This window comes from Taudactylus pleione, unplaced genomic scaffold, assembly GCF_031769625.1.
Source record: "Taudactylus pleione unplaced genomic scaffold, aTauple2 ptg000189l, whole genome shotgun sequence".
Taxonomy (NCBI): Eukaryota; Metazoa; Chordata; class Amphibia; order Anura; family Myobatrachidae; genus Taudactylus; species Taudactylus pleione.
Genome location: NW_028284591.1, coordinates 15,678,373 through 15,702,166, shown reverse-complemented (window position 1 = coordinate 15,702,166; position 23,794 = coordinate 15,678,373). Strand labels below are relative to the sequence as shown.

The window sequence follows — 23,794 nt, the reverse complement described above, 5'->3', positions numbered from 1 at the left end:
GGTGCTCGTGGATCCAGATCCAGCTATACCCCAAGGTCAACCCTGTGGACCCTATGGACTTCGTAGAAACAGAGATAACAAAGGTAAGTTCTTACCATATCTCTTGTTATTGCAGCATTAGTGATCAGAACACTTAAATAAGCGGCAAGGTGGCAGAACGCATGGGTTAGGTGCCACTGTAGGGCATATGGAGTAGATGATGGTATGAGTGAGGGAAGGAAAAATGACAAGAGGTAAGAGGACCCTGCTCGTGAGAACTTACATTCTCTAGGGGAGGGGCAGACAGACAGAAGGGGTGGGCAGTGAGCTTGGGGCAGCGAGTTAGGATGAGAGCAGGATGGCTTTGATGAAGTAGTGGTTCTTAAGAGCCCGTTTGAAGTTTTGTAGAGATATGTACATACAGTATATATTCCCATCTGAGGCCTGGTGTGAGTCACCTGTGCTGCGTGGTGTCGCATCTTTTTCACTCGAATGTGCAACTTTAGTCGCAACGTGATGCGACAAAATCGCTTAGCGAGACCGTACTGATTGACTTGCTATGTGACACTTATGTCTGTGTGCAGCTGCTTTCTCAAGAAGTGGCCACATTGCAACGTAGACGCACATTCAAGCTAAAAAGTCACTCGGCACCCATGGGGCGGCGAATAGGGCCGTTTGGCGCGACTTCGGCAATAGGCTATGAGGATCCAGCAATTTGCAGGATCCCGAACAGCATGGATTTACTGGGGGGAGATCATGTCACACAAATCTTATTGACTTTTTTGACTGGGTGACTAAGGAAATAGATAAAGGGGGGGGGGGGGGGCATAGATATAGCTTATCTAGACTTTAGTAAGGCTTTTGACACTGTTCCACATCGCAAACTGGAAAGCATGGGATTGGATACAAAGATAGTTAAATGGATAAGATCATGGCTGCAGGATAGGAAACAGAGAGTTGTAGTAAGCAGAGTGCAGTCTCAGGAGGGAAATGTTACCAGTGGAGAACCTCAGGGATCTGTACTAGGACCAGAGCTTTTCAATATCTTTATTTGTGTCATTGCAAATGGTATTGAAGGGAAACTATGCCTTTATGCAGATGACACAAAGGTATGCAACAGGGCAGACACACCAGGAGGGGTAAGATAAATGATTGATGTTCTAGGTAGACTAGAGGAATGGTCAAGAACGTGGCAACTACAGTTTAATGCCAAAGAATGCAAGATCATGCACTTGGGTCTCAAAAATCCAAAGGCTAAATATAGTATTAATGGCACTATACTGGAAACTACTGAAGAGGAAAGGGATCTAAGAGTCACTATTTCAGGTGACCTAAAGGCAAGCAAACACTGTAACAAAGCAATGAGGAAGGCGAGCAAACATTGTAACAAAGCAATGAGGAAGGCAAGTCAGATGCTTGGTTGCATAGGGAGAGGAATCAGTAGCAGAAAGAAAGAAGTGATAATACCACTGTATAGGTCATAGGTACGTCCTCATTTCCAATACTGTGTTCAGTCCTGGAGGCCATATCTCCAGAAGGATATTAATACATTAGAGACTGTACAAAGAAGGGCAACTAAAATGGTGCAAGGTCTACACCACAAAACCTACCAGAAAAGACTAAAAGATCTTAATATGTATAGTTTGGAGCAGAGAAGGGAAAGGGGGGACATGATAGAAACGTTCAAATACATAAATGGTATTAACAAGGTAAAGGAAGGAGAGATTCTTCAAAGAAAGAGAAGTATTAGAACAAGAGGACATGTTCTGACACTGGGGGGAGGTAGGTTCAGGGGAAATCTGAGGAAAAATGACTTCACAGAAAGGGTAGAGGACAAGTGGAATAGCCTCCCATCAGAGGTGGTAGAGGCTAAGACAGTAGAGCAATTTAAACATGCATGGCATAGACATAAGGATATCCTTCAGAAGAAGTAAGGATCAATAAGGGTTGACGTAATAATATGTTTAAAAATGGGGCAGACTAGATGGGCCAAGTGGTTCTTATCTGCCATCAAATTCTATGTTTCTATGATACATCTGTAGAAAATATAGATATAATATGGATAGATATAGGACTGTGTGTGTATATATATACACGTACACACAAGTGTTATATTCTATTTTGAAGTCATGATTTGTGCACATCATAATGAGTCCTGTACCGTTACACTGAGGGCGGCTGAAGAACTCGTAGATCCTGCTTTATTGGTTTCTGAATAGGCTCCATCAATACATTTGACACGTTACAAGAAATTACATTTGGCTAAATGACTCTGGTTCATCAATGCAAACAGCAAGAGAAAATGAATATATAACCTGTAATCAGACGCTAATTTGCTCTCCTGTCAGACTCCTCCCTGGAGAACGTATTCCGCTCCTCAGCAAATGGCTGCTCAATGGTTTTTAATGATATTAAACATTCTCCCTTCATCTCCACTTTGATTTTCCTGGTACAAAATGGGCATTAAAAAATGAAAACGTGTTTGGTCGAGTGGAAACAAAATATGGATAGAATATATTTACTTTTTTTGTGGTTGTTATTTCAGTTGTTGTAAATGCTTGTAGTGTATCTGTGCTGGGCGGCCGGTAGCCCACATTCGCAGTGTATAAGCGTTACTCAGTTAAATTGATATGAGCAGGGCACACTGTCCGGGGGACGTAATCAGAGACGGCTCAGTAGGGACTGAGGGCCTGATTCAGAGCCGGACGCTATTTGCGCTCGCTCGTCCAGAAAAAGGGGCCGGATATTTTAAGAGCCCTCGCTCTTTGCGGTCTGTTGATGCCTCTATGTCTGAGCGAGCGAACGAAATATGCGCTCGCTATTTCGTTAAGACGCCCCCTGGCCGCTCGCATCCTACGTCATGTCCGCCATTTATTAGATTAATCGAGTACATCGAAAGGCGTCTGAACTGCTCGCAGTGCTTGTGGTAGCATTTTCCTACCGCAATCATGCGAGCAGTTCAGGTTAAGAGACAACCAAGTGACGTGGCCGGTGACGCTGCTTTGTTAATTATGCACACCCTTAAAACGCCCGTTTTGACCGTTTGGCACGCCTGCGTTCGGATCTCCACTCCCCGTTTTCAAGCACCTTCCCCTGTTACCACCCAGAAACGCCTCATCCTGTCACTCAAATTAGCAGGCACTCGCTATTTTGCGAACACACGATATCCGACCGCACTGACTGGTTGGCGCATGCACATTACGACCCATACGCATGCGCAGATGTGCGAACATCGCTCGGAGCGAACGAGCGTCTGCTTACGAGCGGCTCTGAATCAGGCCCTGAGTTTGGACAGGGAATGTGTCACTGCTGAGTCTGTTTGCTGCTGACACACACACACATTACCATCTGAAAGGCTGATGATGCAGTGCCTGACACACCGTACTGTAATTGATTTGTTTATTTTAACCACCTAAGTGGTAATGGACAGTCTGAGCAGCTATCTATTGCCCGTGTGTTTGAGTGGCATCAATAGAGGTGATATTAGCAAACACTGGCTTAGTGATGCATGTTGGGGCAATGAAGTGTATTGTGTGTTAATAAATGTGTACAAACCTTTACAGGCCTACTAATATATACATACAAAGGGGAAGAGATGGAAGCAAATGGAAATATGAGAGTGATACAATAAATAAGGTAACAAGACCTCTCATTGCGTACGTTTATTAAACTCGTGCATAAACGTATAATCAATAGTATGGTCTTGGTACAGGTTATTTTTCCACATAGTCCTCATACTTGTCTAAGCATTTGTTCCAACGGTACACCAAGGCATCTATCCCGGCAAAGAAGAAATCATTGTCTAGTGCCTGAAGCCAGGATATGGCGGCTTGCTGAGCTTCACCATCGGCTGCAAAGCGCCTTCCACCCAGGTGCTGCTTCAGTGGTCCAAAGAGATGGAAATCACTTTAGGTCAGGTCAGGGCTGTAGGGAGGATGGTCCAGTACTTCCCAATGGTAACGCCGTAACAACTCACCTGTGCAGTATTACCACGCCTGCTCTCAGCAACCCAGGCCGTTTTTCACTAATTGCCCTCCGCGACCGGTTCAGTGTGGCACAATAGCAGACAGCATTCACAGCATCTCCCCTGGTGAGGAAATCGGCAAGAAGCACGCTCTTGTGGTCCCAATACACGGTCGCCATGAGCTTCTTTGCTGATGAGTTGTTTTGAATCACTTTGAAGGTACAGTAGGTACGATGCATATTTCCATGGATGTTTTCCTCGTCTCCGGTGTCACATGATACACCCTCGTGTCATCGCCTGTAACAATACGCTGCAGGAACTGCTCTCCCTCCTCACGGTAACATCCATTGCACTCGTCACTCCCAGGTTTGGGGTGCGAAATTACATGTGACCAACATTGCCGAAGTCAATAAAACATAAACTCACCATAGTACATAGTTAGTGTTCACTCTAAGTCCGGCACAGGACCTAGAGAGAGGGCACATCTGCGCACTGCAAATGCGCACACGAAAAGGGGGCGTGGCCAAGGAAAAGGGGCCGTGTCTTTAAGACTTGTTCCTTTTTCGTCACTCTTGGGGGCATCTACTAACCGTCGGTGACCGCTACACAGCAGTTTTTCCCCACCCATGGGACACTGCGACCCTCCGGTGGGGACGGCACCCGCAGGCTGTTTCAGCTGGGCAGCGCGCTGGAGGGCAGGGCGCTTTTTGCCCTTTAGAAATAGGGCACGGTGCAGCGCCCCTCTAAAACAGCCTCGCGGGAATGCTACATAGTGCTTTGTGTTTTATTTATATCTGGAAATAAGTTAATACATATTGAGGAGCAGTATCTGAATTGTAAAAGATGAATTCTGATCACATTTAGAACACATGGCACGATGGGTATATAGGGGCGCTCAGCGACTCCGCCTCAAAGTGACCCCGGGAATGATTTTTAAAGCTTTTGACACCTATGTGTTTCTAGCTATGTTTTTCCTGTAATAGAGATCTCTGATCTAGGTCATACCCCTGGAATATATTTCTCCTAGTGCAAAGTTAGACGTATGGTTGTGTCAGTCCAGTGTTAGATCACAGATAAGCGCTAGATTAATGTCTCTGAGATTCGACCTGGGACTGATTGTTATCTATTCCATACACACCATATAATGACATGCCGCAGAGGCTGCTCTCTGCATTATCCACCAGAACATTCATTACACAAATATTTACTTCACACTGTATTTTTATTGTCGCTGTTATTAGGTGTTCTTGTTATTTTACATTTTATTTCTAGCTATATAACTCAGAACATAAGCCGCACTCTGTTCCCAGCATCTTCCTCTGTGTTGTAGCCTTTGGGAATTGCAGCTTTGTAGAGGACAGGTCAGAGTTGCTGCCTATCTTTGTATGAAGTTATGTATGTTAGTACCTGACACACACATGCTTTACAGTAGGGCAGGGAAGAGTAGAAAGTTGTCTACTGATCAGGTGGGGTGACTAGGGTATTTGGAGCCCAGGGCAAGTTAAAAAATGGAACCACCCCAAAGTATGTGCCTGCTTCGAAAAACCAGGCGTGGTCGCATGCCAGAAGGGGCATGGCCACTGGAAAATGGGGGCTTGTCAACATGAGACGACACCACTTCTTGTCACTCTGGGAAAATTCCTTTCCATTCCATATGCACCTTAATGCCCCCAGTAGCAGTGCCCCTTATGCAATGTTCCCTGTAGTAGAGCCCCTTATGCAGTCTCCCCCCCAGTTCTGCACCCTTATACAGTGCCCCCAGTTCTGCACCCTTATACAGTGCCCCCAGTTCTGCACCCTTATACAGTGCCCCCAGTTCTGAACCCTTATACAGTGCCCCCAGTAGAGCCCCTTATGCAGTGCCCCCTCCTATGCAGTGCCCCCAGTAGTGGTCTCCCTTATGCTGTGCCCCAGTAGTGGTCCCCCTTATGCTGTGCCCCCAGTAGTGGACCCCCTATTCAGTGCTACCAGTAGTGGTCCCCCTTATAAAGTGCCCCCAGTAGTGGTCCCCCCTATGCAGTGCCCCCAGTAGTAGTCATCCTCATATAGTGCACCCAGTAGTTGTCCCCCCTATGTAGTGCCAATGCCCCTTACATATATAGGAGAAAGACATACACACACAAAAGAAACACCTGAATCCCCGTGTCTGCCGCTGTCCGCTCCTCCTGCCTCCCGCCCCACTCCGCACTATGGGAGAGACGTCCCATCACCCACTGCGGGAGCCGGCCGTGGGCGCAGCAGCCAATGATAGTCTGTCTGACTCTCATTGGCTGCCAAAACAAACACGCCGCCGCCGGGTAATACGAGTGTACTACCCGGCGCGTGGTGTTTGTTACTGTGCAGTGTACAGCTGTGCGGTCCACACTACACTGACTAAAAACCAGTGTCCTGGACCATGGCTGGCTGCGCCTCCCTTCCCCTCCCTGTGGCCGGTCCGACGGCGCCCAGAGCACGTGCTGTGCTTGACCGGTCCCCCACCCCCCCCCCCCCAATGTTACGCCACTGCTGCTAAACCAGTATTAATATGCTCACAACCAGTTACATTGCTGGGACACTGTCTGGTTAATGTTCCCCATTTCCCTGTGCACTGATGGGCTACGTTCTAATGAATATTAGTTTAGCCCATAAAAAAGGTTTAGTTGGCTGTATAGGTGACAGGTCCACATTCATAAGCTGTGTGGATAGGTGGTGCTTCTCTATCTGATCTCACTCTGGAAGACAGAGAGGTCCCCAGTATCTTATATTGTCACGTCTGAGTGTCTGGCTTGCTGTTTTCTTTAATTTGTATATATTGATGAATTGACTGACGGGTAATCCTGTATTATTGCGTGGTTGTACTACACAGATTTGTGTAAAGAATGAGGTCTCTGAGGCCACCTACAGGACTGCACACCTCTAAGCTCTGTATTTGCAGCACTCGGTGTACTTTCCACATAGGTAGGCTGGCTACTGTAGCCTAGCTCCATCAATCCTAATCCGTCATCTAAAACCCAAAGGGAGATCAGCGTGAGTCCTATTACACGGCCTCAATCAAGCACTTTAATTGCGTTTTCTGTTACTCCTATACTTGGTAAGAAGCTTTCTGAAACTTCCAGTGTTGGTGACTGCAGCCAAATGAAGAGGTTATGTGCCTTCTATATGTGACAGGCCCACTCTGTGGGGAGCTGGAGTAGGTATGCGGTGCCAATGCAAGGGTCCAGCAAAATTGACCTAGAACCATTTGATTTGGATCCAGGATGCCCCATTCAGTGTAAGTCATCTATCTAGACAGGGTAGTTAGGGGTCGATTCATACCCGGACGCTAAGTTACACTTTCTATGGGGTCTATTTCTACTTCAGGGTCCATAGGGGGTCCACAGGGTTGACCTTGGGGTATAGGTTGGGAACCAAATCCGGGCACCACGCAGTTAAAGCTTTTAGCTCCCAGGATGCACTTGGGTCCACTCTCCCTATAACCCCGCCCCCCAGCCAGAGGCACCTCAGTTTAAGTTGGTGCCCGGCCGGAGTCGGGTCACCGTTACTGCAGGGGGGCTGCTTAGCAGCCCCAAAGCTTAAAATTTATTTTAAAAGAGTTTTATTTTATTATTTTTTTACTACTCTTCAGAGCGGCAGCATCAGACTGTCCAATGGACGTCTGAGCTACCGCTCCTACACCCCGCCGGCGCTGCGACGCCAGTACAGATCTGGGGATCGCAGTGGGACCCCAGAGTCTGTACTAGCCGGGCTCTGGAGGAATCCCCGGGCTGCTGCCAGATCGACAGGGACAGGTAAGTCGCGTGGTCACCGCTTGCGGTGACCCGCGTGTACATGCAGCCTTATGCCTCCGGTCTCTGTGGACAGACCGGAGGCGCTAGCGGTGGCGGCGGGCTCCCCCTCCATGGAGGCATACCCCGCGTGTCCACAGCCCACCAGGGATTATAGTGGCAGCGGGAGCCGGCATCCCGGGGGGATAATTGGTAGCCAGGGGAGGAAGCCTTCCCTGTCTAGCGGCTCCTCCCCTCAGCTCAGCGCGCCTTTCAATACTACAGTCTGGCGTCGCTGAGCTGCTTCCTCCGCGGGCCACGCTTCTTCTGAGGTCTCCAGTGGCCATTTTCTCTCTGTGGTGCTGCAGAACTCCTAGGATGTCAGTGAGCCCAGTCCCCCTGCGTACCTGGCCATTTTGGGTGAGTGTACACAGCGCTATAGCCTTCCCAGACACTGAATCTGGGCAGTTGAATGTAGCGACATTGTGCAGTATATTATATGTCATGCAAATGTATGTATATATATTTTTCTGCATTGTATGTGACTTATGCTAGTGCTGACTGTCTGCTTTTTCTCTCACCTGTCAGTGTATATCTATCCCTTTTCTTTATCTGCCCTAATACAGGTGTACCTGGGGTGGTTCTGAGACCTCACATATATATACTTGTTAATATCTGTGAGGTTTGTCACATACTGTTGCGTGCTGCACGTTGCCATATTTTAGATGGAACTGTGAGTTGCATACGCTGATAATGGGTCCCTGCAGCTAATCTTAGCGTCAGTCAGGACCGGTATGGCGCTGCTTAATATTTCCGTCAAGATAGTCAGATATATCTGACCAGGAGATTGCACACGATACTGCACCCATTATTGCTATCCTGCAAGTCATAGCCTGCAGGTAGTAGTGCGGAGGATTTTAACTCAGAAAGGTTTATGTATGCGGCACCATCTGGTGCCGGGCCCCTTGCACGACCCCCTTAAAAGGGCGGTTTATTTCTCAGGATCCTCTCCTTTGAGGATCGCCGGGCGTTACTGGAGTTACTTCACCATACTGCCCTTTTGAACTCGGGGTATCTCGCAATTTCTTGCAATTTACCCCTGTGCAACAGACTATCGCTCCCCGCCGGGGTTTTTCACAGTACATGAATTACCTCCGATACCACATCGGTCTGTCATTCCCCTTGCAGGGATTACCACAACGGCCACCCTGATGGATGTCGTTTTATACGAAATACTAATTGGCGTGATATACGCCCTGTGGTTACTTCCCAGTGGCTCTGCCGTGAACTGGATGGTGTATTTGGCTCTTTCCCTCTCACATGGGGCGAGCCGATTTCAAGTATTATTATCCCTGCTTTGGGGCTGGTAGCCAGGTTAATTCTGGATATAGAGAATGTCGATCCTGCACCTGTATCATACATCTCCCGTTTTCTGCCCAGCGGGTGGATCTCATAGCGGGAGTCTGGCTGTCGCCAGATACGAGGAGTCACAAAGGCCTCCTGTTTCCCATTCCCTGAGGGTCCTCACAAGTAATGGAAATCCCCTTCTGGGATGGATTTGTATGTTAATCGTCGGGTTACAGGCATTAATACGCCTCCCATCCCGGCCTGGACGGATTTTACAGATCCGTAGGTGGTAACTTTGCCTGAAATCAATGTACTAGTTTTCAGGGCCTGTTGCCCGTCCTACCATGGCCATCGCATGGTGATGCTTTTGTGACATTTTTCCCCTCCAACACGTCTGGGGTTCAAATATCTTTTGCCGCTCACATAAAATATGCAGTGGTCATATGTGGGATTACCTACATTGGATGCCGGTCTTCTAATTTTCAGGGTTTCGGCGGCGACTGTATCCGCCGCAATACCCTATGGCTGCGTTATGGGAAAGCAGAGGTGCAGACTCCTTCCATGGGGAAGATCTTGTTTGGTCCTGACCTTGACAAGATCGTTGCATCATTGACAGTATCACTAATGGGGAGATACCGTCTTTAGCTACTCCCACTACATTCGGACTAACTCTGTTAAGTCTTTTTGTCCTCAGGGTCAGCCTAAAGGCCTGTTTTTTCCTAGGCTGTCGGCCTCCTTGGGGGCCACCATATCCAGTACCAAGCAGTCCTGGACTTCCGGACGACCCTGTTTCTACACCTGAGGATATACCCTCAGCCTGACGGGACAGGTCTACATCTGGGGAATTCCAGAGTGAGGTACTGATTCTCAACGGCCTCTCATTGCTCAGGCGGCCTCCTCACAGGCATTGTTACACGGGCCCTTCTTCAGACCTGATCAGGGCCTTACAATCCCAGAAAGCTATACAGTCTTTGTGGTAAGCAGAGCTATTTCGGCCAACCTCACTATCTCAGTGAGGGACTGGTTGTTCTTTCTTTCTGGGGCAGTTACCGACGGGTCCTCATTTGCCTATACTCTGTCTCAAATCCCTGAATCAGATTCCAACGGTGCCTGGACTCAGGTGGAATCCTTCATGCTCCATCATCCGACGTTTGGAACCTGGGGATTTTATGGTATATCTGAGTATTCAGGATACGTACCTACGGGTACATACAGAGCCCTCTCATCAGCATGGGTTCAGGTTTGCTGTGCCACAGCAACACTTGTAAGTTTCGGGCTCTGCCTTTTGGGACTGTCCTCAACTCCACCGGGGTTTACCAGCCTTATGGATTTTCTGACAGTTCACCTGTTCAGTGTATCCGAATGCTCCTTTCTCTGGACGGTCTCCTGCTTTTAGCAGGATCACCAAGGTACTTTACCGCCAGGTCAGGATAACCGTGGCTTCTTCACGGCACAGATAATTAGTCAACTGAGAAAAAGTCCTCCCTGCATCCCTCACAGGGTTTTCTTCATCTGGGAGCACTGCTTCATTCTCAGAATCTGAGAATTTTTCTGGCGTAAGACAAGATCTCACTCTTCAACTTGGAGTGTGCGGATATCTACGCAGTCGACATATGTCATTACTCTTTGTGATGCGCGGTCTACCAGAGTGTCTACCTTTTGGTAGGGTGGAATGTGCTCAGTTCCATTCCAGGCCTTGCCATAATTGACTCCTCTCCAGATGGATCGAGTTTTTTCCATCGGATCGCTGTTCGAACGATGATACTTCTCCGGAGGCGAGTTGGTCTCTGTCCGGGTGGCTATGGCAATCTCGTCCAGGGTGTTCTTTGCTACAGACAGTGTTGGACGTCTGTCGCTTCTGCCCTGCCACTTAACTTGTTGATACTTTAGGCTGTCTTGGACCTTCACTCTGGCCTAACCCATATGTCACGGTAAACCTGAATAGGTTCAGTCCGACAGTGTCACAACAGTGGCTTCCATCTAGGCAACACTGGTAGTTGGGTGGCAATGTCAGGAATGTCATCCATTCTGACATAGTCCAAGGGTCTTCTCCTGGCCAACTCTGCAGTGTTTATTCCCGGAGCTCTCCATTAGGAAGCGGGCTTCCTCAGCCGTCATGACGTGCATCCCGGGGACTAGTCTCTTCTCCAAGAGAGGTTTCAACTCCTGGTGAGCAGAGGGGCCTCCCTGAGGGGATTGATCCTCATGGCCTTCTGACTCGATCACACATTACCGGTGTTACAGTCCAGCTCTAGGAGTACTGAAGCTACCTTCAGGGACTCTTTGTCAGTGAAGTGGTCCTTTCACTTTGTGTACCTGTGTCCTCCGGTCTCCCTTCTTCCTCGAGGTCTTCGGAAGTTTAATTCGAGACGGAGGGGCTTTCCTTCTGGGGGATCCAGTTCGTCCCAGACATCACTGGTACTAAGATTTTCGGAGTCTCCTCATCGATGCTCCGTTCCTACTGCTTCACTATCTGGACCTGTTGTCTCAGGGTCCTTGTTTTTCCCTGGACCTGGATCGTTTGTCTTTGACTGCGCCCCTACTGTGGTCCTAGGGCTTTCCTGGCTCTGTCTTCATTGAGATGTTTAGAGCAGATAGGCCAGACTTTGCTGGGATCTGCCACGGACTGTGGCATACATAATTCTTATGGTATCGTACCTGTCGATACGATCCTCCGGTGTCCAGGATTTCCAGATATTCTGGCATTCCTTCCGGCTGGCTTGGGTTTCACCCTTGGCCTGGCCTTCCTGACAGTGCGGATCTCTACTCTGTCAGTATGGTTAAGATATGGAATTGCTCCGCTCTGGTATCCAGTTCATCCTTTGGAGTGTTTTCTGGATTATGCCTCTACTTGCCCTCCCTTGGGACTCCTGGGGAGTTAGTAGTGGTTCTTTGTTCCCTCCGGGGACAGTCAATGGAACCGCTGGTTGTGATAGCCATTACATGGTCTATTGTTTAAGCTCTCTCTCTCTCTCTCTCTCTCTCTCTCTCTCTCTCTCTCTCTCTCTCTCTCAGGGTGTTTAAGTCAACCAGGAGAGTGTCTGAATTAGGAGCGTTCTCATGTGGCTCCCTCTTCTGGAGGGCATCATGTCAGGGTGTGAGTTGCTTTCGCCCTGTGTTTCTTCTTAGAGTGGTTTTTAGGTTCCATATTATTCTGGAACTTATGGTACGGCCATTCAGTCCCCAGTCCTCTCGGCTGGTGTGGCCTCATTGACTGTGGTCCGGCCTCTTTGGCTTTATGTGATCCGTTCAAGTTCCTTATGGTAATCGGACTTATTGGTGGTCTGCGGTTTCTGGTTTTCACAGGAAACGATGGCCGGCCTATAATGAAATGTTGGCTGGATGGCCTCGTATGTCTTCCTCAGGGCCCTACCCATGGGTGGGCATTTCTGTCGTTGAGGCTTGTTTTTTCTCGGGCCATGTAACCCTCATGGGCGGCTCGTTGTGGCGTCTCGGCTGTTTTGCCTTACTAGGTGTCCACGTGGTCTTCTGTCCATACCTTTTTAAGGTTCTAGGCATTGGTTTCCTTTGCCTCTCAGGATGCTTCCTTTTTGGCGACGGATTCTCCTCTCAGCACAGGAGCGTCCCCACCCTTGGTTGAACTGCTTTGGGACATCCCCAAGGTCAACCCTGTGGACCCCCTATGGACCCTGAAGTAGAAAACAAGAGATATGGTAAGAACTTACCTTTGTTATCTCTGTTTCTACGAAGTCCATAGGGTCCACAGGGCGCCCGCCCTGACGCTCCTGGCTTCATATGGGCTGTGTTACTGGTCACCGGTTTCCCGTCTCCTTTTCTGTGAGTATGGTTATTGAGTGTTCCAGTTTTCTCTCTCTTTTTCTCTCCTCCGGCCTTTGGCTACTTACAAACTGAGGTGCCTCTGGCTGGGGGGCGGGGTTATAGGGAGAGTGGACCCAAGTGCATCCTGGGAGCTAAAAGCTTTAACTGCGTGGTGCCCGGATTTGGTTCCCAACCTATACCCCAAGGTCAACCCTGTGGACCCTATGGACTTCGTAGAAACAGAGATAACAAAGGTAAGTTCTTACCATATCTCTTGTTTTACTAAGCAGTGTTAGAAGACAGAGTGAAAAGTGATAAGGTGCCAGCCAATCAGCTCCCAACTGTCATTTTTCAAACACAGCCTGTGAGATAACAGTTGGGAGCTGATTGACTGGTACCTTATCACTTTCTTATCACTTTTCACTCGGTCTCCTAACACTGCTTAGTAAATAGTCCCCTGAGTCTTAAAGCACAACGGCAGAGCGAACGCATGCCGGTCTAAAGACGCCCACTTTTCTTTCTTAACACACGTCATCTCCAGGAAGTGTATGATTAATCAGAACCATCGAGAGCCATCGCAGCAGCACGTAGCGCTTGAGGTAGACCCTACCCCTCCGCAAGCACTGCGATCACTGCAGGCTGAAATACAACCAAGTGACGTTTACAATGACGCTACTATGCTAATTATGCGCACCCATAAAACTCGTTTTTGACGCCCAGACACGCCTGCGTTCCCAGAACCACTCCCCAATTCACAAGCACCTTCCGCTGTTAACACCCACAAACGACGCATTCTGTCACTCAAAGTAGCGTCCAGTCTGTGTACTACGAGCGCACGATTCCCGGACGCAGTGACTGGTTCGCGCATGCGTACTTTGCCGCATGCGCAGACGGTCGACAATCACCCATAGCGTGCGTCCGCGGCTTTGCATCCGGGTCTGAATCAGGCCCTTAGTTCTGTCTGACCAGCTTCTCCTCTGATAAAATAAAAAGATCTAAATAAATCATTCTGCAAAAATACAACGTGTATAAACAACAGCCAGAATGACAGTAGCCACAAACCTGTCAAAATGCTGCTGCCTCCCCCTAATCCGTCATATAACCCCTGGGAATGACAGGTAAATACTGCATAAGATCAGCCCTTATTTGATTTTATGTGAGATTCTGACTGCAGACATGCTACTACATTGTGATTTGTAGCAGAGAACAAGCGAACCTTTCCTCCTTAATGCTGGCTCACTCCAAAGCCATTACTGTCTGAACAACAGCGGACAACTTTATGTCTGCAGTGTCTGTGTGCATTACTCATACAGGTTGGCTAAGCCGTCCGTCCACATTTGTCCAGCAAAGGCGCACGCATTACGCCGCATGTCACAAAGCTGCGAGGAAAGTCCAAAGCCGGTGCCCAACCATCCTTATAAATCTGCAAATTAAGACCAGGAGCACTTAACAATATTTTGAGTGATTTCAGCCTCCGCCCTTATTGATCCCTCTTTGTATTGATGTATATTTTGCTGAATGGATGTTCACTTTCCTAAACTTTGCATAGAAAGTGGATTGAAAGATGTACAGTAAAAAGGTAGACAATGTCTAGATAGACACCAAATGTTAGACCAGTGTTGGCTAACCTTGACACTCCAGCTGTTGTGGAACTATATATCCCAGCATGCCCTGCCCCAGTTTTAGCATGCCCTAATAGCAAAACTGTAGCAGTGCATGCTGGGTTATGTAGTTCCATAACAGCTGGAGTGTCAAGGTTAGCCAACACTGTGTTAGACAGTCTAGGTCGACAGGGAGAAAAGTTCGACATACTAAAGGTCGACATGTAAGAAGGTCGACAGGTACAAATGGTCGACATTGTCAAAAGACCGACGTGAAAAAAGGTAGATACAAAAATGGTCGACACTTTTTTTGGTTGTTTTCTAACCCTAATCTTCACCCTAACCCTCCCCTTGGTGTCTAACCCTAACCATCTGGGTAGGTGCCTGACCCTATCCGCCCCTTCTAGTGCCTAATCCTCTGGTAAGTGCCTAAGCCTACCTCCGGTTGCCTAACCCTAACCATTGGGACCATTAGTGTGTCGATCTTTTGTCCCTGTCGATCTATTTACTGTCTAACATATGTTGTCTATCTAGGCATTGTCTACCTTTTTACTGTAGATCTTTAGACCTGATCCCGTGGATTCAGCTCTGTGTATTTTCCACACTTTCCACGCTTCCTGGGAGAACAGGGTATGAATTATAAGGGGGGTAATGTCCTGTCAGATATCTCTCTGTGAACTCATTTGGTTAGAAAGGTCTGACAGTAAGACTTGGCCTCCGTAGTCCTGTCAATTGTAGCTGGTGTCAGTGGCATTTGAAAGTGCTGACACAAACGGCAGTCACTCTGTCGCAGACTCCAGGGCAACTTTTGGCGGCGTAATGTAAATATTGTCTCAGCCGGGGTGTCGGTATGCTGAGCATCGCTGCTGCAGGGCGACTACTGCAGAAGTCATTTGCTCGTGTTTGAATTACCTTAAATGCACATTAAAGGCTCAGTAAGCAGATGTTTAGTTTCTGGTGCTGAGTCTGCATCTTATATGATGAGGTCCCTGGATTACAGAGGTGATTCTATGTCCTCGTCCCCCACCGCCACACGGAAGATGGGGGTTAGAGAACAATGGGAGGAAAGTAGCGAGATCCTGTCTGCTTATATACTGTTTAGCATCCGGCAACAAAAAAAGGACGTTTTGGGAATAAATGTATTTATGTGTTAAGGCGTTTCTATTTGCTATTGGTAAAATAAATGTTTTAGTTGATTTAAATTACAACAAAAATAATCCTGTTACAGTTTATGGGCCAGATTCAGCAACGTACGCAATTGCAACTACAGTACGTACGCAGATTGTCCGATTGTTCAGCACTGCGTATGCACCGCACTGTGCGTGCGCTGAAGTCGCACTGCGATTACGGACGCACATTGGTTTCCATCGCAGAATGAGTGACAGGACGTGAGAGTTTTGGGGTGGTGACGGGGGGAGTGGTTGGAGAAACGCAGGCGTGCCTGTCCGTTTTAACGCCGTTGCTTGGGGCGTGCATAAATTAGCCACTGCAATTGCTTGCGCAGCTTGAGATCACTCTGCGAGCGAGGAGACTTTCAGATTCTGCCACGGGTCAGACCTGCTGTAATTGTGCGTGACGGGCCGATGTGCTGCGATGGTACCGATGTATACGCAGGGGTGTGAGGTATTACGGGTGTGATAAAGCAGCAGTGGGCGTCTCGATGCTGGCTGAGCTCTGGCAGATATTCGCTATTTTCGAAGCTGCATTGCGTGTTCGATTACGCAGCTGCAATTGCGATCCATGCTGAATCAGGCCCAATGAGCGTCTCCGTGCCGCTCTTTGCTTTGCTGTTTGGATTCAGTTCCCATGTTACCGACAGAGGTATCACTGCCGGGGCTCATTCTGTAGGTATTATTATTAAGTGTCTGAATGATTTTTAAGAAGCTTATGGCGTCTGTGGGGCACACTTCTCAGAAAGGGGCCATATTCACATCCTTCCCCCAGATGAGACCCTCAGGACACGTCTTTGTACATTGCTGCAATGCCTGAGAATTCACGCTGATAAAGAGGCTTAATTAAGAAGTGCTTGTTATTGAATGTTGCATTGAGCTCCCCCTAAAAAAAAAAATATATATATATATATATATATATATATATACATACATATACATATATATAATATATAGAGTAGCGAGGGCCTGGCACTCAAAATACAAACGTGACATCGGTGCCTTCTGCATAAAGTACAAACATGCAGTCACAGAAGGGGGCAGCGGCACTCTTCAGAAAGAAGACAATTAAAGCAGGGTTGAATAAACCTCTAATATCACTTCAACGTTTCAATCGTATAGATTTTCGTCAGGAAGTACAAAAAACACATACAACACTTACCTATATACAAAGACAGACACCACGAGTGTAGCTGATCAACGTCCACCGGGATCACCTCTGACGTCATCGCTACGCACTGTACAGCGGGCGCGACGCCTGACGTGTACGTTACTATAGAGTCCAGAATCAACAAAGTGAAAATTACATACCTTCACCAACAACACATAAACTGATACAGATACGTACAATCGGAGCTGAGCAAAGAAATATGTATACATACATGCAGTGCAGAGTAACGGGAATGCATGTCATAACTGCAGCAGAAATATCTAACAAATCAATCAAACTGGACTGTAATATTATCCAGTAGAACTATACATGATGTAAAGGCCAAATAACTAAACAATGAGACCAGACTGCAACAGCAGAACGTCAATTGAAACACAATAAAGACAGTGGCCCTCATTCAGAGCCGGACGCTCTGAGCAGAGCGCACGCTCTGAATGAGGGCCGTCCTCCATAATTATGGAGCGTCCTCCTGGACGCTCGTATAGCTGTGGGTCACCACCCACAGCCTATACGAGCGTGCAGGTTGATGGCCGCGATGGCCTTGACCATCGCGACCATCGCCACTGCGAGCCGGGGCCTGCGGTTGAGTTTCTCAACCGCAAGGCCTGGAGTGATTTTGGCTCTATCAGAGCCAAAATCACTCCCACTGACATCACTAGTGATGTCACTGGGCTGGCTTCTGACGGTAGGCGTTCCCTTGGGAACGCCCCCGCCTGGGAGGCACGCCCCCGGCACGCCCACCAAAGGGGGCGTGCTGTCAATCAACATCGACAGCACGCCCCCTTTGATCAGACACAACGAGCGAAGGAAAGTCCTTCGCTCGTCGCGTCTGGCGCATGCGCACGACGGAGCTCCCGCCGTCGTGCGCATGCGCAGTGCACACCATCGACCCACTTGCGAGCGGACAGCCGCTTGCGAGTGGGTCTGAATCAGGCCCCGTGTTTCATTAAGGCCATAAGGTTGCAGAGTATTGAGGCGATGTATCCACTGTGCCTCAACCTGCAACAACCGTTTAGATCTATCACCCCCTCTCACACTCAAGGGGACGTGATCAATTATTTTGTAACGTAGAGTCGATAAACTATGTTGATGCATTTTGAAGTGGCGTGCTACTGGCTGATCAGTGTCACCACCACTCAGGGCTTGGCGGATGGCCGATCTATGGAGTGCCATCCTTTCTCGTAACTGACGGGTCGTTTTCCCAATGTATAGGGAACCACAAGGGCACCTAATAAAATAAACAACGTATTGGCTGGTACATGTGAGTACATGATTGATCTTATACCGATGGCCTGTGTGTGGATGCACAAAACTGTCACCTGTCTCGAGAAAACCACGAGTTGTACACCCTAAGCATTTATAATTGCCAGGTTTCTTAGTCATAAAATGGGTTTTAGAAGGGTTCTCAAAGTTGGTGATGTCATTGTGCACTAGCCAATCCCGAATGTTCTTACCACGTTTATAGCATGGTAATAGAGTAGTATTATGTAATGAGGGAAGATTAGTGTCAGTGCTGATCAGTGGCCAATATTTTTTAGCGGTTTTGATTATTCGACCACTCCCAGCACTGAAACCATTGACCCAAACCAGTTTATCCTTCACATCTTTATTTTTGTTTCTGGACTGTGTCACAGATTTAGAAAGGTAAGTGTTGTATGTGTTTTTTGTACTTCCTGACGAAAATCTATACGATTGAAACGTTGAAGTGATATTAGAGGTTTATTCAACCCTGCTTTAATTGTCTTCTTTCTGACGAGAGCCACTGCCCCCTTCTGTGACATATATATATATATATATATATATATATACAAAGTACTGTAAATCAGGGAACATAAACATTCTAATCAAAGCTGTCTTATTACGTTTTACAGGGAAATTGTTTCACATCGATTTTGGATACATTCTGGGCAGAGACCCCAAACCTCTCCCACCCCCCATGAAACTGAACAAAGAGATGGTGGAAGGAATGGGAGGAACGCAGAGCGAGCAGTACCAGGCTTTCCGCAAGCAGTGTTACACCGCGTTCCTGCACCTGCGCAGGTAACACCCCATTGCTGGGTCTTTACACCAAGCTGAGACATAGGCTGTTTATTATATTGCACTGTAGAACCCCAGTCTTTATTTCAATGGGTTTTTGTACCTTGGAGGAATATAAACAATCCTTTTAGTTTCCTACTACAGGTACAGCCAGGTCCAGACAGGCAATGCGACATCTCTGGCGAGTGGCTGCTGATTCTGAGTCACTACTTTTGTGTTAGATCGGTCTCCTGTGCCTCGGGCAGCCTCTCAGTTCTGCTTCTGATGTTGCATAATGAGAGTACACTATCACAATAAAGACAGACTGCACAGTGAGCGTTTGTGTTACAGCGCCACCTACTTGTTCCTGTGATATAGCTTCCAAGCAACACTTAGCCTGTAGCTGTTATTATACTCCAACATTTAGTAGCCTTATGGTGCATACACACGGTCAGATGAATGATGAACGATTTGTCAGATGAACGATTTTACCAACGATTTCATGAACTACGAACGATTTTTGACAGTATTAAAATGAATTAAAATCGACCAAATCTGACTTCAAACACCTCATATGTCAGATATCGTTATCTGACAAACGGGAACGCGCATCCTTCATCGTTGTAGGCACAGATGTCAGATTTTCTTTCAGATATGAACGATTTTTAAAATCTTCATCATTCAAATCTGAAAGAAAATCTGACCCTTGTGCATGCACCATAAGACCTCAGCCGCTGCGCACTTCTGCACTTGATACCCCTATTGTAGAGATCGTTGGCACCAGTAGATTTCTTTACTGCAGACTTCATTTTTAGTCCCAGGTCTAATCTTTATAACCATCCGACAAAGGGGCCTGATTTGGAGTTCAGCACAAAGAAGCTGCATGTACGTATAAACTAAAATGTGGCTGCACGCGTGTCCATGTCTGTCTGTATTTCCGGTTTCATTTATACAGCATTAACGCTAGCGCCAAGGTGTCTCTGGAGCAAAGATGCAATAATTATTATCCTCAACCTCAAAATTTGCTCTCAATCTACACAGATGCAGCTTAAAGTAACACCCATCACAGAGAGACCTGCTGAGTCTGCACCCGTACTGTACTGTGCTGGCACTTTAATGCCTCGTATACATCTCTCCAATCACAACGGAACGTAAAATATGCGCAGCTCTAATATGGACGTAAATACTGTGCACCAGATGCGTCAGTATGTTACGTAACTACACCATGCGGTACGTCGCTGGTGTGAGATCTTTCTATGCGGTACGTCGCTGGTGTGAGATCTTTCTATGCGGTACGTCGCTGGTGTGAGATCTTTCCATGCGGTACGTCGCTGGTGTGAGATCTTTCTATGCGGTACGTCGCTGGTGTGAGATCTTTCTATGCGGTACGTCGCTGGTGTGAGATCTTTCCATGCGGTGCGCCGCTCGTGTTAGATCTCTCCTTGTGGTACGTCACTGGTGTGAGATCTTTCCATGCGGTATGTTGCTGGTGTTAGATCTCTCCTTGTGGTACGTCGCTGGTGTTAGATCTTTCCATGCGGTATGTTGCTGGTGTGAGATCTTTCCATGCGGTACGTCACTGGTGTTAGATCTTTCCATGCGATACGTCGCTGGTGTGAGATCTTTCCATGCGGTACGTCACTGGTGTTGGATCTTTCCATGCGATACGTCGCTGGTGTGAGATCTTTCCATGAGGTACGTTGCTGGTGTTAGATCTCTCCTTGTGGTACGTCGCTGGTGTTAGATCTTTCCATGCGGTATGTTGCTGGTGTGAGATCTTTCCATGCGGTACGTCACTGGTGTTAGATCTTTCCATGCGATACGTCGCTGGTGTGAGATCTTTCCATGCGGTACGTCACTGGTGTTGGATCTTTCCATGCGATACGTCGCTGGTGTGAGATCTTTCCATGAGGTACGTTGCTGGTGTTAGATCTGGTGTTAGATCTGGTGTTAAATTTGTCAAGTGTACCAGGGTTTAAACTGTTCCTAAAACACTTCATGAGGAACATAATGCCCCTGTAGACATGAAGTAGTAGCAGCGGTTTCTTACCTGTGAAACTGTGGGCTGCTGCTCCTCCATGTTGGCAATGATGTCACAGCTCTGCGCCACATTGAAGAAGAAAAGATATGGCCCATAAGGTAAGAAGTGGGGACAAGGTGACACTCGGGGCCATTACTTCTTACTAGCTCCAGTTTCACTATCCTGCATGTAGCGCGATGCTCTGCACTCTCTTGGTTTCTCTCGTCCTTTTGATTCTCTTCTCTGTTTGAAGCCCCCTTCCTTCTCTGTTTGCTGCAGTTGACAGATCATCTGATATTTGCATATTCTCTTAATGTTCCATTGTTCATCTAACGAGGGCACTTAAGAAATGTATTACATGTGTATTTGTTGTACACCAGCTTAAGGGGAACATAATTCTGTTTGCACAAATATATATATGCTATGAGTTTTTGTGTAATACTTGTAATAGTTTCTCATGTTTGGACCCCAAAATATTGAGAATAAATGGTTTATACTTCGTCAGAGGCGTATTCGTAACGGTGGTTCGTTGTTTAGATGAGCAATTGCCATGTTTTCCCCTGCACAATTACGGATTTTATCTACATCACTGCTGAATGATACAGCTGACATCCTAATCTTTTCTGCATACAAATCTGTGCGAGCCTGAGACCGTTATTGTATTGCTGTCCAGCCAGCAGATGTGTAACCCCGTGCCAAGTAGCTATTCCAAACTTCTCCTATTGCTCTCCCTCTGCACCATACACTGTGGAACCTCTCATGTTGTGCATCAATGCACAGCTACTAAAAGTATTTAACGTTGGCCACTACAGCTTAGGTGTATGAAGGGACAGAACAGAGAGCTGACATTGGGTTTGTAACGGAACGGACTGTGTAGTTAGTTAGTTTCTTTGCAAGTCTCCTTAATGCTGAGTAGGACTAAGGGAGGGTGAGCATGATTGGGAACAGATTCAGAGTCACAGGGAGAAACTTGTATGCAGCTAAAATGTTTAAATTCTGGTGACAATACACATACAGTAGCATGGCTGATTGTGGATTAATTTCTGAAGCTGATAGTTGTCTTGATTGTTATAATGTCATTTGTGAGATATAGGAAAATTTTGTTTTTTCGTACACAAGACTAAGGGGTCTTTCCAATTGTCTGCGATGATCTCGCGGGTGCGAGTCGTCATGGCAACAGTTGCAAATTACGGCAACCCAAGCACAAAATTGTGCAAATTCGGCCTCAGAGAGGAACGCGAGGGGCGCAATTTCAGGTGCCGTTGCCGATGTTTTTTAAGCAATGGCAACTCATACCCTTTGCAGACAATTAGTTTGACCCCTTAGAGTTGCACCTGCTGAATTAGAGCTTTTTAAGTCTTATTGAGATCTAATAGAAAATGTGTATGTGATATGTGCGAGATGCGTATACTACCTGCACGTATTTCATGACGCCCACAGCATATTATTTTTATTATTATTATTATCCTTTATTTGTAAGGTGCCACAAAAGGTCCGCAGCGCCTTTCAAAGTACAGAAACTGTATGATCCGATAACACGGGAACGAAAGTGACTCACAATACAGAACATGGACATTGTTTAATAACATTGCTGCAGCAGCAGTCACAATACTCTCACCTGTGATCACCTGCACTATCACTCAGCGCTGTGGGAAAAAATAATTTTCCATAGTTGACATGGGGAAGACCATATTGGAGCAGATGTACGGAGCTCTGGAAAGTGATAAAGTGCAGAGTGATTAACAACCAACCACTCAGCTCCCAACTGTCATGTAACAGGCTGTGTTTGAAAAATGACAGTTGGGAGCTGATTGGCTGGTAATTTATCCCTCTGCAGTTTATCACTTTCCAGGGCTTCTTACATCTGCCCCATTGTGCCCTATCCGCCCAATACTGACCCGCACACACATGGGGGCAAACTATTGTCAAAGAAAGGAGTCTGCTCTTTAAAACGATGTGCCCTTTAGTAGGCAATAGCTGCGCCTCTATTGGAAAAATAAAATTTTCACCAAATAGGGGCAATCTAAAGCCCATATCTCCCCCATCTGGTAGGCCTTGCTGGGATACCATATTCTTCCTACACATAGGGGAGTATTCAATTTGGGAGCGAAAAGTCCGTGCTGGACTTTTCGCTCCACATCTCAGGTTTTCCCGGGGATAAAGTATCGGGCGCGTGCCCGCTTTTTCCCTGTTTTCAATTAGAAATCAACGAAAACGGGAGCCGGCGGAAAGGTAAGTATCGCCAAAACACAGGAATTTTCAGGAAATATTACAGGGACCCCCCTAAAGATGTCTAGACATGGGGGATCACTATGGGTACTCCCATTTTTACCTGCTGAAGGAAGTTGGGGTTTCTAATAGCCGCGGCAGGTGCATATTTGCGGCTATGAAGAAGGGGTGAAGAATAGCAGTTAGGAATAGTTGTTGTTTTTGTTTTTTAAATCTATCAAATTTGGGGTACATGAAAATGGAGTAAGCATTTTTTTAAGTCCCTAAAATGATTTTTTAAAAATTCTGCAAAAATGCACCTGCTGCTACTCCCGCAATGAAGAAAACACCTGCCGCATACTTGGGAACCCCTCTGAATTTAATTTGGCTATTTTAGAAGTGTGTTCCCTATTTTATTTTATTTTAACCCCCAAAATTAAAGTAAATTTTTTTGGGGGGTCCCGATTTTTCTTTTGAAACTTTTTTTGACACAGTTTATTTTTAAATGACATTCCCAGGGGTGCAGGCTATTTTTTTTAAGCCTGCACCCCTAAACCCCAATTCTGCACTTTTTTTCGCCACCTATTCAGTGGAGAAAAGTTATCCCCATTTTCAAACCTGTAAAAAGTTTTTGGAATTGAATATGGGGATAATTGAAATAGGCGAAAATTACGTTATCGCTCCAAATTGAATATGGCCCTAAGCGTATAAATCAAGAAAGCAAAAATGTAATTTTCCAGTACAGATTTTTTTTTTTTTTTTTTTCAAAACCCAAACTTTGAATCGTGGAATCTTG

General features: G+C 46.9%; 1 protein-coding gene across 3 annotated transcripts in view; it reads left to right on the top strand.

Moving 5' to 3' along the window:
- Positions 1 to 23,794, top strand: part of PIK3C3 (phosphatidylinositol 3-kinase catalytic subunit type 3) — a 242,291-nt gene that overhangs the window by 152,223 nt on the left and 66,274 nt on the right. For all 3 annotated transcript variants that reach the window (XM_088476575.1, XM_088476574.1, XM_088476573.1), the window contains one exon: positions 18,626 to 18,794. In XM_088476575.1, the coding sequence (XP_088332701.1) occupies positions 18,626 to 18,794 (169 nt within the window). The remainder of the gene's footprint in view (positions 1 to 18,625; positions 18,795 to 23,794) is intronic.